Source organism: Rhinoraja longicauda, chromosome 5 (genome assembly GCF_053455715.1).
Source record: "Rhinoraja longicauda isolate Sanriku21f chromosome 5, sRhiLon1.1, whole genome shotgun sequence".
NCBI lineage: Eukaryota > Metazoa > Chordata > Chondrichthyes > Rajiformes > Arhynchobatidae > Rhinoraja > Rhinoraja longicauda.
The window spans coordinates 13695678-13711281 of NC_135957.1; the positions used below are offsets into that span (position 1 = coordinate 13695678).

Below are 15604 nucleotides of genomic sequence, written 5' to 3' on the forward strand. Positions count from 1 at the left end.
GTACATATAATCATTATGTATACCAAATATTGTTTACCTTAACGTGCTTTAGTACCAGCATCCTAGACAAGCCAGCTGGTGATATGAGTATAATCAGATAAAATACTGAAGATAAACATACTTTGTAGATTTGAATCGATTAAGTAAATATTAGATAATAATTAATATGGTCAGACCAGGAAATATACATTTGCACAGATGGAAGAAACATATTTGGATTTTAAAAAATACAACTGTTAAAAGTAGACGTGAAACACAGGTTAAACACCGATTTTCTGGCAATTCTGAGGTTCCTGAGCAATTGTGGATTATCCGTTTTTCCAGACCAGCAGAGGTCACGTGATAATAAAACACCGAAACATCCCTGGCCCGCTAATGACACACCTCCCGTGCCTCGAAAGCACCACGGAGTACCAGAAGCATAAAAAACACACAAAATTTAAACTGAATGTGAAGGGAATGACCTGCCGACTCATCCACAGCTCCACCGTCTCTCTGGCCATTTAAAGCCTCGGCTACTGAACCCACTCTTGACTGGCAAAGTCAAGTCAAGTCAAGTCAAGTCAAATTTATTTGTCACATACACATACTGGATGTGCAGTGAAATGAAGTGCACCAGCGAGCCCTTTTTCACCTACCGCACGGTCAGTGTGACACAGCTGTTGTTGCAGCTTATGTTGTAGCCCCTGGGGACCGCGCTTTCTTCGGGCCGCTACCACCAACAGAATGCGCTCGGTCACTGTAGAGCTCACTCCCCCCTCCCCCCCCTCCGCTGTTGTTACTTGCTGTCGGCAGTGGCCTTGTCCGCTGCCCGCTCAACCACCACTGCCTGACTGGGGGGGTCTGCAAAACCGCCCGAACACTTGTCGGACGGTGCAACTGGAGGGAGCTGGACACGTTGGCCGCTAGGAGTGAACTGATAGGAAGGTGAACACCTATAGGAAGTTCCCCCAGGACACAAAGGCAGCCAGGTGAGGAGAGGAGACGTCGGTTCGATGAACTGCTCCAGTACAACGAGTGCGCCGACTTTGGATAATGGCACCAAAAATGGTGGCGCCTGCACGTGTAATATGCAAAAAGAATTTCAGTGTGCAGTTGCATTTGTGACAAATAACGCACCATTGAACCATGGAACATTGTTTACAATGCCATCCATGGCCGCCTTTGGGAATTTCAACCGAGCTCTCGTAATTCTGTCCGGATTATAGGGGGCGGGCCGGACCAGACCATCAGTTGCCAGAAAGCCGGTGTTCAACCTATAGTTAAAATCTTTAACTTTGACCAATAATTTACAGAATATCAATTCCATTTAAATTTTTACGTTGAGACTCCTTAAATGGTTGGTTCCATATCAAATATAGGAATAGTCTATCACTTCCAAAAAAGGCAGTGATTTGTTCTGCAATACATGGCGGGTTTTGGTTTCATCTTAAGAATTCTCACCTGAACACCATTTCAAAAATGAAAGTTTAAAAAAAAGCAGACTTTCAAGAATAATTTTCAAAGGAACTTGTACCACAACTGAAAACCAGACAAATATATTGAAAACATTTTCTTCAGCGACTATTAAAGATAGGGGGGAAACAAAGGTGTTTGCTCTGGCCTCCATTAAAACCACCGTTCCTGTCAGCCATTGTAACTTCTCCCTTGGTTATGGCCTTAGGCAGAAATATGCTGCTTGCAGCCATGCACCCACCTCTCCCTCAGCAATTAGTAACATTCTGTGACCAAGAATGCCGACTTCCAAATTGTTAGAACACCTTTCACAGCCATCTACCAAGGAATCTTCATTGACCAATACCCACGGATGCAACTATTACAATGGCCTCCTGGTTAGCCTCTACCTTCGTAACTTCAAAAATATAAGTTTCATCCAAGACCACCAGTATCTCAGCCCCCACCTGCGGCAAATCAGCCGTCCTACCACGAGGTCTACTGAAAGCTCAATCTCAAAATTCTCACCTTTTGTTTAAATTCGATGGACTCATTCCTAAATATCATGGTAATCTCCTTTATCGTTCCAACTCTGAGAACTTGTTAGTTTTAGCTTCTTCAATTCTTTCCCCGAAATAGTGTAATTATCTTTCTTCAAAAACTTTCTATCTCTCTGCAATTTTTGGTCACCAGTCTTTTGGCTCACTGCAAATTTCTGGATGATTGCAACCCTGTGAAAGCACCTTAGCATGTTTTTCTTTAGAAGCAGCATTTAATGCAAATTGAGTAAGCTTTATATTACCTCAAAGTGATCAGACTCATTGGCATCATCCATGTGTATCCTTTCAGCATAAAGCGTCAAAGGATCCCGAATAAAAAGATGAGCAATATGTTGTGCCAGTAGATGATCAATACCTAAAAAGACATTTTCACTTTGTCAGGAATAAACATTTTTTCATTACAAAGGGATATAATAAAATGCTCCTGCATGTGATTTGCATTTGCATTTGCATTTGCCCATGACAAATTTCTTTCCCTCATGAAAATATTTAGTAATCCAACAAAACCTCCTCAGTTTCTTCTGCATTTGGCTACATTTAATGAATGAAAGAATGAATAAGTTTATTGGCCAAGTATGCAGATACAAGGAATGTGCCTTGGTGCTCCGCTCACAAATGACAACACAAACATCCATTTAACAATTAAGAATAAAGCATAAACACATCAAAACAACAAGGATACACCATTACGGTCTAAACATGTGGGTGAAAATAAACCAGAGCAAAAAAGAAACTACAGACTTTGGTTATTGAGTAATCTTGTCTCTACTCATTGGCAAATTACTATACTCTGGGAAATAATTCAGTAATTCAGTAATTTTAACGGTCTTCTTTTTGTTGTTATTTCAACATAATACTTCGCAATGTACACTTCTAATTCTGAAAGAAAATGCAAAATTTCCACCCACTAAGTACTCAACCTGGAGTAACTGAAACAAAATGAAGTTATTACACAAGGGTACTTGTATGTGGCACTTAGCAACAACGTACTTGTAGGAAAATAATCAGGTAGAGAATAATGCTAAGCCACAGAAGAAATTTTAGAATTTGTCAAAATAACGTCAGAAAATATGGGGAAAATTAGATTTTGCTTGTGATCCAGGCAGCTAATGGCGCAGTTGGAAGAGGATGGGCAAACATTTTAAAGATGAATTTGGTGTGTGTGTTTGAGATGGGGGAGGCAGAGTTTGGGAGAGAGGGGTCAGGAGGGGGAGATCCTATTACAAAAGAGAAAGACCTGCCAAAAGAAGTATCAACCCGCAGATTGGGAACATTTCACCATTCTCCAAGAAATTGATATGGGAGAATAGAATGTGATGAAATTAAAAAAAGACAACTTCCATATAAAAGCAATGTGAAAGATTAGCTAAAGTTTAATGTATAATCTTACAGACTGGGTTTGCAAAAATACAAGGGGAAAACAAGGAAAATAAAATAAATAATTGTTTAAATCTGTGAGCAAGAGCATTGGTCAGGTGCTGACAAGAAATTTTAGTTGACACAATAACTAGATCCTTTCTATCTATGCCAAAGTCCAAAAGGAAATAAATGTCATGCATGAAACCATGGCACCAAACTTTGAACAAATGTTGCAATGGTTCAGGTCTCATTATGAAGAACTCATAACTTAGAAACAAGGTCTTAAAATTAGCAATCGAGCAATCATTACAAAATTAGTCAATCCATAATTAAGCAATTTCGATGTTATTAATTGGATTTTTTTTTTTGAATGGCTGGAAAAGCTGCACAGATTTAAACTATGCATGACCGCCAAACCAAATCTTTTAAAATAATGTATTTCTTTACTATTCTCTCTCCTATTGTTTAGGTTTAGGATTTAAGCTCTCCTTTTTTCATTGTCACATTTTCCTTTTGTTTTGAAACAAACTTGTGGCAGCTCGTCTGGTGAAGAATCTCTGGCCCAAAGCAGCAATTGTTTCCCTTTGGAAAAATACTGCCACACCCGGGTGTTTCCAGCATTTTCTGGTTTAATTTCCCTTGTTTATCACCTCTCTATTCCCCAGTCTCTCCAAATCTTCCCAGTTCTGATGAATAATCCGCAACTTGAAATATTAATCTTTTTGTTCCCACACATTTCTGACCAACCCCATTTCCAGCAAGTACGATAATTTATTGTAGAATTAAAAAAGGACTACGGGTTTTTGTTTAAATGAATTCATTTTACCTCCTTCTCGAAGCTGCTTGTAGATTTCATCATCGACTGTCAGTTCCAGATCATTGTACTTTTCCCCGCACTTGGAGAGGTAACTATCAATAGAATCGTACCTGGATTTACTAATCCTGTACTTGCTATGTTTGCGAGGCTGCAAAAAAACAAATCAGGCTTCAGATTCACACTGTGCAAATTTAAATAATGACAAGCAAGCACAACTCTGAATTCACTTGGTTACCTCCAAACCTCTTTCTTCTCTGGTTCGATCATCCACAGAAGCAGAAATTACACCCCAGCGACAATCTATGTCCGATACGTAACCTCTATAAATTGGTGAAGCAGCACTCAAAGCCATCTGAAAGGAAAATTGTACTTAAATGCAGCAGTCCAGAATTTTCAATTCATTTCAGTTTAATTTTATTAATTTCACCTTTTATGCACAGAATATATTAAATGGCATCAGGGCACTTTCATGCTATTGAATAGTTTAGTTTATATATTTTCATCAGAAAAACTTTTACCCATCTATAAAGTTTAAAAACCCATTCAAACCATCAATATGAATGAGCTATATGATCCCAAATTCACAACATCTTTAGGCCAATGTTTTCCTCAGCAAGACTCAACTCTGATTTAGTCAAAAGTATTTAATTGCCAATGTGCACCGGGATCGGAAGAAATGAATTATTACTTGCTGCAGCTTTACAAGCACATTAAATGTAACAACACGACAAATAAATATACGATACAGACGTACAGGTATGTAGGTTAATTGGCTGGGTAAATGTAAAAATTGTCCCTAGTGGGTGTAGGATAGTGTTAATGTGCGGGGATCGCTGGGCGGCACGGACTTGGAGGGCCGAAAAGGCCTGTTTCCGGCTGTATATATATGATATATGATATGATACACAATAAATTAGTTACCAGAACATAATAGCACAATTTATTCATCATAATATTTTATTTGCAGTTGCACTTTTCTTTCTGACATCAAGATCAAATATTTTGACTGTGGTCATTAGAAGTATTTAATAGGTTCATTATCACCTCAAGAATAAAATTCTATAAATCAGCGTTACTTTTAAATCATGTACGTTTGAAGTGCACGAGTAAAATATCTATACTATATTAATTAGCCTGAAAACCTGCTTCATATCAACTCTCATACAAATCCTTCAAGGTTGGCCCATTGAATAACTTTAGGTTGTCACTCAAAAAAAAAAAATTGGCACATTCTGACATTCCTTCAGTAATCACTCCAGAAACATTCCTCCAGCGATTGATGACTCCTTGCTCTCTACACTAACCCTTTCCACACTAACAATAGATATTGCCCTTCAAGTTTACATCCTCGGAACATAGAAATCTTCAGTCCTCAGATTTACACAATATTCCATTATCCCTTAAAACTTTGCCAATATCCACCCTCCACATCTTGTTACAACCCGAGTGTTCACCAGCCAACACTAGTGGTTCCCCAAACTAACTGAATCAAGGAATATGGAGAGAAAGCAGGAACAGGGTACTGATTTTGGATGATCTGCCATAATCATATTGAATGGCAGTGCTGGCTCGAAGGGCGGCATAGCCCACTCCTGCACTTCTTTTCTATGTTTCTATGTAAACACACGCAGGTCTCTTTCCTTTCCTTGCCAAGCTCCCATGAAAAGAAAAACTCCCAAACCACGAGTATTCACAAATCAAAGACCACACTTACCACGATAGGGCAAATTGTGGCAAGCTGGTCATAAAGGTATCTGGCTTCTGAGATGCTACAAGCTTGGAACGTCACCTTTCACAAACAAAAAAGGCACTGGTAAGAATGTAGCTAAAAATTAAATAAACATTATTCACAAATCTTTTAATTAAAACTTACCTGAAGGCAACAATTGCCCATTCCAAACCCCATAGCATCCATATAAATGTGGTCAGGTTTTGTAGCTCTTGCTGCTTCGCCATCATCATTAAGAAAATTCTCAACAAAAGGAGAGGACACATTTTTGTCTTTATAAACTGAAAGAGAGAATAAGTTATAAACATGACAATCAATACCTGGTAGTATTTTGGTTCTAATAAAAAACGTTGAAAGGATCTATTTCCCCAAGCTAGAGGGATTAACAACTGCGAGACATAGGTTTAAAGAAATTGGTAGGAAATTAGAGAGGAATTATGTTTAAAGCACAGGATGGTGAGGGGTTAAAGTCAAAGGATTGGTGGTGGTAGAGATAAAAACTCATCAGTTGAAGCAAGTATCAAAAGGAGCACAGAGTGCTGCAGATATCTAGGACGTTAGACACAAATAGCTGGAGTAACTCAGCGGGTCAGGAAGCATCTCTGGAGAAATGGAATAGGTGATCTTTCGCATCGTGACCCTTCTTCAGAAGTTAGGATGACATTACTGAAGGTTTGTCCAGTGAGGCTACATGGGTAGAGCGGAGAAATCAAAAAGAGCGGGATGATCATCTTATTGGTATCGTACTATAGGTCCCCCAATAGTTAACAGGAAATAAAGGAACAAATATGCCAGGAGATTACAGGTTGCTGCAAATCTGTACACCAATCACAGTCGGGAATTTTAACTTTCTCAACATAGACTGTGACTTCCATAGCATGAAGAACTTAATTGGGATGGAATTTGTCAAGTGTGATCAAGAAACATAGACAATAGGTGCAGGAGTAGGCCATTCAGCCCTTCGAGCCAGCACCGCTATTCAATATCACGACTGATCATCTAAACTCAGTACCCCGTTCCTGCTTTTTCCCCATATCCTTTGATTCCTTTAGCCCCAAGAGCTAAATCTGACTCTCTCTTGAAAAAGCCAATGAGCTGAATTGGCCTCCACTGCCCTATGTGGCAGTGGAGGCCAATTCAAGAAACTTTCCAAGAAAGTTTCTTTAGGCAATATGTAGAGTGCCTTTCAGGGGAGAGGACAAAGCTTGACCCACTATTAGGAAATTGGGAGGGCCAAGTGACTAAATTGTCAGTGAATGAGCTTTTTTGGGACCAGCGACCACAATCCGATTCGCTTTAAAATAGATATGATTAACTGGGTAGGACAGGAGCGCAAGTTAACGTTCTCAATTGATGGTATTAGACACAAAGTTGCACAAGTTGATTGGAGTAGTTTGCTTGTGGGCAAAGAGACATCTGGGAAGTAGAATGCTTTTATAAGGGTCATAGTGAGTGTTCAAGATATGCATGTTCCTGTTAGAGTGAAGGGCAGGGCAGGAATGAGTAAGGAATGGATGACAAGAGAAATTGAGGAAAAACTAGGCATGGGTCAGGTATAGGCAACTGGGACCAGTAATCCCTGGAGGCATCTAGGGGGATTGAGAAACATTCTTTACGAAGTCATGTAGTATAATTCAGGAAAGTTGGAGGAGTTGCATTTTGGAAAGTCAAACCAGAGCAAGGGGACCTGGGAGAAATAATACAATGTTCCCTGAAAGTTGCATCACAGCTTCATGGGGTAGTGAAGGCGCTTTTAGCATGTCGGCCTTCATCAATCAGGTAATTGAGTAAATAATTTGGGACATGATACAGTGGTACAAGATCAGTTTAGTTTAGAGAAACAGTGTGGAAACAGGCCCTTCGGCCCACCGAGGCTGTGCGGACCAGCACCATAACGCTATCCTAAATACACTAAGGATAATTTGCAATAATACCAAGCCAATTAGCCTACAAAGCTATACTTCTTTGGAGTGTGGGAGGAAACCAGAGCACCCAGAGAAAACTCACGCGGTCACAGGGAGAACGTAGAAACTTCATACAGACAAGCACCCATAGTTAGGAACGAACCCGGGTTTCTGGCTCCATAAGGCAGCAACTCTACCGCTGCGCCACTGTGCCAATGTTGGTGAGGCCACACTTGGAGAGCTGTGTTCAGTTTAAGTCAGTTGAGACAGGTACAATAACAACTTTTAAAAAGACATTTGGACATATACATTTATAGGAAAGGTTTCGAGAGATGTTGGCCAAATGGAACCAGCTTAGATGGGGCATCTTAGTTGGCATGGACGAGTGTGGCCAAATGGCCTGTTTCCATGCTGAATGACCTGTATCCATGCTGAATGACCCCATGACTCTAACCTCGGACTCTTAGTGAGATTATGATTTTGAAATTGATTATAATTTTTCAGTTTTACAAACTGCAGCATGAAAATCAATTTACCACCTGGATGACTTTGTTCTAAATGTAATTAGGTTTTATTTAAAAGGCGTCATCAGTCATCCGTTTAACCGTGGATTTGGTTTGGTCGTATTTGGGTCAGATCTTCACTTCCTACCCGAGTAGACCTCTAATATTGAGCATTTTACTAAACAGTTGTTCATACATTACAAGGCAATGAGTTTAAAACATACAGCATACTCCAAGTTCAGACCCCAGCCCCCTCAGTTGCTATCAAGTAATTTGCATCCACCGGTCAGGTGGGAACGGTGCAACCAAGTAAAAAATTGAGACATATCTCTTATTAACTAGTTTCCCATCAATGCCCTGCCAGTATGATTTTGAACGAAATGGAAAACAGTCAAAGAGCTTTGCTGCCCAACAGAGCCAAGATCCCGAGGATTCTAAGGAAATTGGTAGTAGATACTATCATTCAATCTGTCAGAGCGGCCAAAAACAAAGGAGAAATGTAACAGCACACATATTTATGAAAGGCCACCGTCGATACATATGTAAAAGGTTAGGAAAGCTTTTAAGAGATGGCTTCTATAGCCAATTTACACAATACAGCAGATCTTTGGTAGCACTGCGCTACAGGGGAGACAGGGGTTTAATCCATGGATACACATGCATATTTTCATGTCAAAGTAATATTTTCATCTATTCATTTTAACAGATGGAAAACTGCGTACTGATTGCCATTATACCCATAATTAAATGGAAGAATGGGAAGTGTCAACTTTGACTCACCATATTAGATCACTAAACTTGATCCAGGTAGCACCCAGCACTACTGTAAGTAAAAACAGGCACTCTACAGCACTGCCAAGTTTCACATGGATGGGAAACATTTACAAAGATTTTGAATTTCAAGTGTAAATTTAGTGCCTTATGCTTAGCCTTATTAAAATGTAGCCTTCCTTTCAGTACATACCTGGGTGCTTCGACTCAATTTTTCCTGTTCTAGAGAATCCTCAATATCTTACATGGGCAATATACGGTACCTCTAGCTATCAGTTGAATACGTATTGCAGGAAGTTAACTGCTTAACTGAAGTTCTCCCAACTCCCTCTAAAAACATCAGCCATTATAGATCTATTTCACATTATCAATCCGTTCTCCCTACCAGAGTGTAGGAGACTTGCGTTCAGCAAAGGTGAGAATGCAAATAAATATCAATCTACAACGGAGGCCACTGCTACTACGGGTACACTGCCAGAAGACTCGCTCTGTAGTTCAGGAATAATGACTGGGTGAGATGATCACATCGCCAATATGCATTTCCTTCTCTTCATAATGACAACAAACATTTAGAGATTGGCATTTCATTCAAAAGAGAATGTGCCATGCTCATTTTGAATATTTTTGAAAACATATCCACATATTTATAAAAAATATCAATTCTGCTTCCTCAGCTTTTTTCTTTTAAGTTTACCTTCAGTCTTGACAGTTCTCTGCATATAAAGGTTTATTTCCATGTTGCGTCTGTTTGGTTGTTTTAATTATTCCAGTTGTTAATTCATCAACCAGTCCCAACCTATTTTATCAACACCTATTTTATCAACCTGCGATTTTTAACCCATTTTTCAGGTCTACCGACGGCTACTGGCACCCCTAAAATCAACAGCATACATTTTGAGTAATAACTTCCAGATGGGGGTTGAGCTCAGTCGAGGAAGACAAAGCTATGGGAGAAACGAAAGAACTTAATGATTTGTAAATGTGTTCTTTTTTCACTTACTTGGTACATTAATGGCTATTTTTTCTCCCCTCCTGTGACGAATGTTCCTAGTCAAAGTGCTGAAGAAAAATTGAATACAAGAACAGACAACATTATAAAATATATATACTAGTTTATAGTATATATCAGGCTACTGGGATATTACAGTTTATAGAACTTATTAGTACAGCTATTGTCATATTCATTAAGTCATAAAGTTAGAAGTTCAAAGCATGGATGTTCGGTTTAAAAGGACCAATGTCATGTGCCTGTTGAGATATCCTATTAAATAAACATGAATCTTATTGATCCAGCAAAAGCCATTAAATATATTGAAAATAGGCAGATTCCTAGCCCAGTGCGGCTGGCAACTGGATTGCTCACAGCTAGATTTATTCACAAAATGCTGGAGTAACTCAGCAGGTCAGGCAGCATCTCGGGAGAGAAGGAATGGGTGACGTTTCGGGTCGAGACCCTTCTTCAGACTGATGTCAGGGGGGCGGGACAAAGGAAGGATATAGGTGGAGACAGGAAGATAGAGGGAGATCTGGGAAGGAGGAGGGGAAGGGAGGGACAGAGGAGCTATCTGAAGTTGGAGAAGTCGACGTTCATACCACCGGGCTGCAAACTGCCCAGGCGAAATATGAGGTGCTGCTCCTCCAATTGCTCACAGCTAGCACATGCTAAATGAACTTAATACCCTCTATCTCTAGAGTAATATTTCAATGTGCACAAGCCTATTAACAGTTTAAATTCCAAATAAAAAGACCAACACAATTTGAGAACTACAAGACATTCTAGTTAGAGAGTAACAAGTAATCTTGTTGATATAACGTTAGAGTAGTCGGGCTTTACTAAAACCCCACAAATTTGCATTTAGCATTTTCTGGGATAAAGTGAGATTCACATTAACTCACCTAAATCTTGGATGTTTGTTAATTGCTTCATCTGGGAAAAAGAGTGATTTAGATGCTCCACTTTCAATTGGTTTTGGCTCATAAACAGGTTGTGTAAACTGATGACACCCAAGCCTGAAAAATATTTTTTCTCCAATTAAATTTTAAGATCATTTACACAAAATGTTCAGAAGATTAGTTTGTTATACTTTCTCATCCATTTCATTCACCCGTCAACACCTGATTACTATATTGTTTCCATTTTCGGTATGCACTGGATGCAAAACTTTCTAATTGAATAATACCTCAGCAAAAAAACAAAATCTTAAGCATTTAAACTGTACATGGCATGACAGCATGATCCAGTGACTGGAACTTCCATAAGCAGAGCAGCAGGAACATTTCAGAAACATGCTCCTTATCACCACCTACTGGCTAAGTTTGCAGCAGCAGCTCATAACCAGAAGCTCAATTGACAGTATTCAATGACAGTATACAATCAAACATTGTGAAGCAAGGTAATTATACTCCCAGCCCACAGAGTAAACATCTAAAAACTACCTTTAAGATATAATAGCTGCACATGCACGACAGACTTGTACGATGGATAAAAGACCCAAGTTTGACACAAAAGGTTGGAGTAACTCAGCGGGGATCGCTGGTCTCGGTGGGCCGAAGGGCCCGTTTCCACGCTGTATCCGTAAACTAAAAACTTAACTAAACATTTCCGCTCCATTTCCTGAGGAGTATTTTGGGAAGCGTTTGGAAATACTAAATTCTTATATTTTCTCAGCGGTCTCAGTCACCACCATCTCTAAATGATTCGCTGAAAAGATCTCGGTTCACTGTTGTACTGAGACAAATACTACAAGAGGACACTCTCCTTCAGGGTGTAGAGAAGTACTTGGTTCCTGCTCAATGCTTACTGCAAGGACTTCATACTCAGTGAAGATCCCAATGACCAGAGGGCAAATGGCGGTTAAAAGCTCTGCGGACCATTTGTGCAGCAAATTAGAATGACTGTTACAGTACAATTTAGTGTTATTTGGCAATATATGGAGCACACAACTGATGGTTAACTATACCAGTATTATTGGTGCAGAAAAATCCAGGGTGAACATTTTATTTATTAAAATGGCCCAATGGGGATTAAATGACGTTCTAAATTTAAAAGAACAAAAGACGTTCGGGTCAAGTTCGTTGTCGAAATGAATGGGACAAAAAGCCATTATGAAGTTATTAATCAGACTACATCTTCTGGTGACTGCACATTTAGACAGAAACTAGGAAATTGCCAGCTGATGGCCCTGTCCACCATAATGAGAACTGCAGTGGCATTAATAATGAAAATGCTGCATTGAAATGATGCATGCACATTGAATTGATTACCTGTTCCAATGGCATCTTATCCACCTATCAGACGTCAAATTAACTTCTGCAAGTGTGGAATTCCAGTACCAGATTATATTTATTACTTTCATTTTGAATTTCATTTTAAATAATTAGCCATGTTTTCTTCTTTTATTTCTGCATTTCTATTCTCAACCATCACGTTTTCTGCATGATTCTAACATAGGCAGTAAATCAGTAACAACTCTTCAAAAAGGTATCACTGTAAACATCGTAAACCAAATAGGCTGCAGGAAGGGCCATGAGGGCCTGAGCTCCAGGGTGAGGTTTGGCAGGCTATGACTTTAATCTCTGGAACACAGGAGGTTATGGGGTGATATCACAGAGGTGTATAAAATCATAAAAGGAATAGATAGGGTGAATGCACAGAGAATGGTTTCCCATTTTTAGGAAAGCATTTGGACATACCGCTTTCTGTTATCTATATTCTGAAAACAATTTATTTTAAATGAGTTTCAATTCCTGAGAAGTTTTAGGAGATGGGCTAATCTGCAACTGATTTTTCCTTGGTTGGGGAATCAAGAACTGATTGAGAGAGGGGGAAGATTTAATAGGAACCTGAATTGTAACGTTTACCACACAAAGGGTGGTAGGTATTTAGAATGAGTTGCAAGAAATAATATAGGCAGGTACAAGAACGGGATTTAAAAGACATTTAAATGTAAAGGTGATCCAATCCAATTGTAGCACAGCATTTTATATGGAATAAAAACAACACTCACGTAATTAGTGATCATAAAAGCACTGCACCCTCTACAGGGTACTTAAAGTAATACAGTGTAGGAAGCAACTGCAGATGCTGGTTTAATTCCTTCTCTTCAGAGAAGCTGCCTGTCTCACTGAGTTACTCCAGCAGTTTGTATCTATCTAGAGTCATAAAGCACAAGAACAGGCCCTGGTATATAGGGAGGAAACGACTGAAGCAAATATGGCCCAAATGCAGGCAAATAGGACGAGCTGATATGGGCTTCTTGGGCAACTTTGATGCAGCATGGACTTGGGCCGAAGGGCGTGTTCCCGTGCAGTATGACTATTACTATTTCACTATTTACATTAGTTTTTTTTTATTCCATACAAAATGTTGAGCAACAATTGGATTGGAAGACCGTTGCATTACTTTGACACAATCAACACCATTGGGCTTTTGACCATTGATCCAAGATCAGATACTCCTGAGGTTTCATCCAAGATTGTAGGCAGCACATCCTCAGTTCTGCACCACAGTCAACTAAAATGTTTCAATTCGTCTGGATATTGGTCAGCTACACAGCATCAAATTTGAATCACAATCATTGAACTATGCATGTGTTGGTGGTTTCAAGGTTCAATAAAAAAGGTGCTAAGTGGCTCTTGGTAAAGCCGACATAACTAACCAGTTAATGTTTAAAAAAATCCCCCTCTCATAACTAGGCACTGGAGATCAATTGGTGAAAGTAATTACAAAAACAGGTGCATGTGCAAGAAAGAGAAAGTAGTGGGAGAGCAAATCAGGGAATTAAAACTCGTCTTTTCCAACATGACAGACAATATATGTAGGAAAGAATTGCAAATGCTGATTTACACCGAAAATATTCCCAAACTGCTGCAATAACTCAACGGGTCACACAGCATCTCTGGAGAAATGGAATAGGTGGTGTTTTGGGTCAAGATCCTTCTTCAGGCTGAGAGTCAGGGGAGAAGGAAACTCGAGGTATGAAAAGGTACAGAACAAATCAGAGCCTATGGCCAAGGAGCCCACAATTGTCCATTGTTGGCTGTGGAGGTGATAACAAAGGGATACGACAGTGGAACTGGCAGGACAACTGGGGTGAGGGAGGGTGAAGATGGAGGGAATGCAAGAGTTACTTGAAATTAGAGAAATCAATGTTCATACCGTTGGGTTGTAAGCTGCCCAAGCGAAATATGAGGTGCTGATCCTCCAATTTGGATGTGGCCTCACTCTAACACTGGAGGAGACCCAGGACAGAAAGGTCAGTATGGGAACTGGAAGGGGAGTTAAAATCTTTGGCAATCGGGAGATCATGTAGGCCAAGGCGGACTGATCGTAGGTGTTCAGTGACACGATCGCCCAGTCCGTGCTTGGTCTCCCTTATATATAGGAGTCAACAGCGAGTAGATGAGGTTGGAGGAGATGCAGGTGAACCTCTACCTCACCTGAAAGCTTTTCCAATACATAAGCAATCAAATTGAATTTATCTACAGCTTAATCCTTTGAATAGAGCACAAAAATAGACTGTCCCCAGAATTTAGTGGCTAATCAATCATTTATTGCCATGCAAGTAAATCAATATATCATTGGATGGACTATAAAAGGAGAAAAAAATTCCGTAAAACAAAAAACTGATTGGCACATTAGTTTAAAGACCTGTAGATTACCACACCTAAAGCTTCTCAGGAATTGAAAACTACTTTAAATCAATTGTTTTCAGAATACAGATAACAGACAATTGACTGTAAAGAACTGCTTTGGAAAAACCTCAGCCTTCTCGAACAGCCACTTAAAAACAGAACAAGCCTGGAGATAAGCATTAGTATTAATAATTTATGACTCATTCCTTTAAAATGCTGATCCTAATATGGCTAATGTCATCAGACATTAATAAAATTTCACCTAAGTAAAGCATTAAGAATTGAATCGCTGATATGGGGTTCCATTTTTTTGCAAGTGAAAACCCACACTTCCCTTCCATTAAAACCTAACTCTGACAATATAGAGGCAGGGGAGAAACAGCACAACGTAACCTTCAAGAATTCAGAGATAGATTAAAAGCAAAACATTCAGAGCTTATATAATGTGGCTTTGCGAAGTCATTTACAAACCTAGGGAAAGCAGTGATGGTGCAAATGGTCTCATTTGGCTTCAACAAGGCAGACACCTCCTGTCGCCGCAACTTCATGTTTGCTTCCACGGTGTTAAAGTCGGCCATCGTCCCTCCATATGGTTGCCCGGGTGTTCCTTCAATCATATAGCTTGCATACTCAGGTCTCCAAAGAGTCGGGTGGCTTTGGGCAAAATATCATAACAATGGACTGTTATTTTATACAGCAGATCTACTCAGGGATTTGGCTGCATCTATGGTTTTTAAGTCAATTAATTTGAAACTTATTTGCAAATTTCATATAAGATGTTAGTTTATACAAATTTCTCTACCTCGACTCCACAGTAGCAAGTTACTAAGTGATAATATAGTGCAAGGATTCTTTCTCCCAATTTAAATGACCTGCAATATTTAACAAAAATA

The 15604-nt window shown here is 39.5% G+C and overlaps 1 protein-coding gene across 1 annotated transcript in view; it reads right to left on the reverse strand.

The window, feature by feature from the left end:
- The window catches only part of gclc (glutamate-cysteine ligase, catalytic subunit), a 56164-nt gene that overhangs the window by 18818 nt on the left and 21742 nt on the right, over positions 1-15604 (reverse strand). Inside the window, exons 4-11 of the mRNA XM_078398919.1 lie at positions 15183-15365; positions 10974-11087; positions 10078-10136; positions 6044-6180; positions 5885-5959; positions 4406-4522; positions 4180-4318; positions 2237-2349 (exon numbers count right to left, since the gene is read on the reverse strand). Of these exons, the coding sequence (XP_078255045.1) occupies positions 2237-2349; positions 4180-4318; positions 4406-4522; positions 5885-5959; positions 6044-6180; positions 10078-10136; positions 10974-11087; positions 15183-15365 (937 nt within the window). The remainder of the gene's footprint in view (positions 1-2236; positions 2350-4179; positions 4319-4405; positions 4523-5884; positions 5960-6043; positions 6181-10077; positions 10137-10973; positions 11088-15182; positions 15366-15604) is intronic.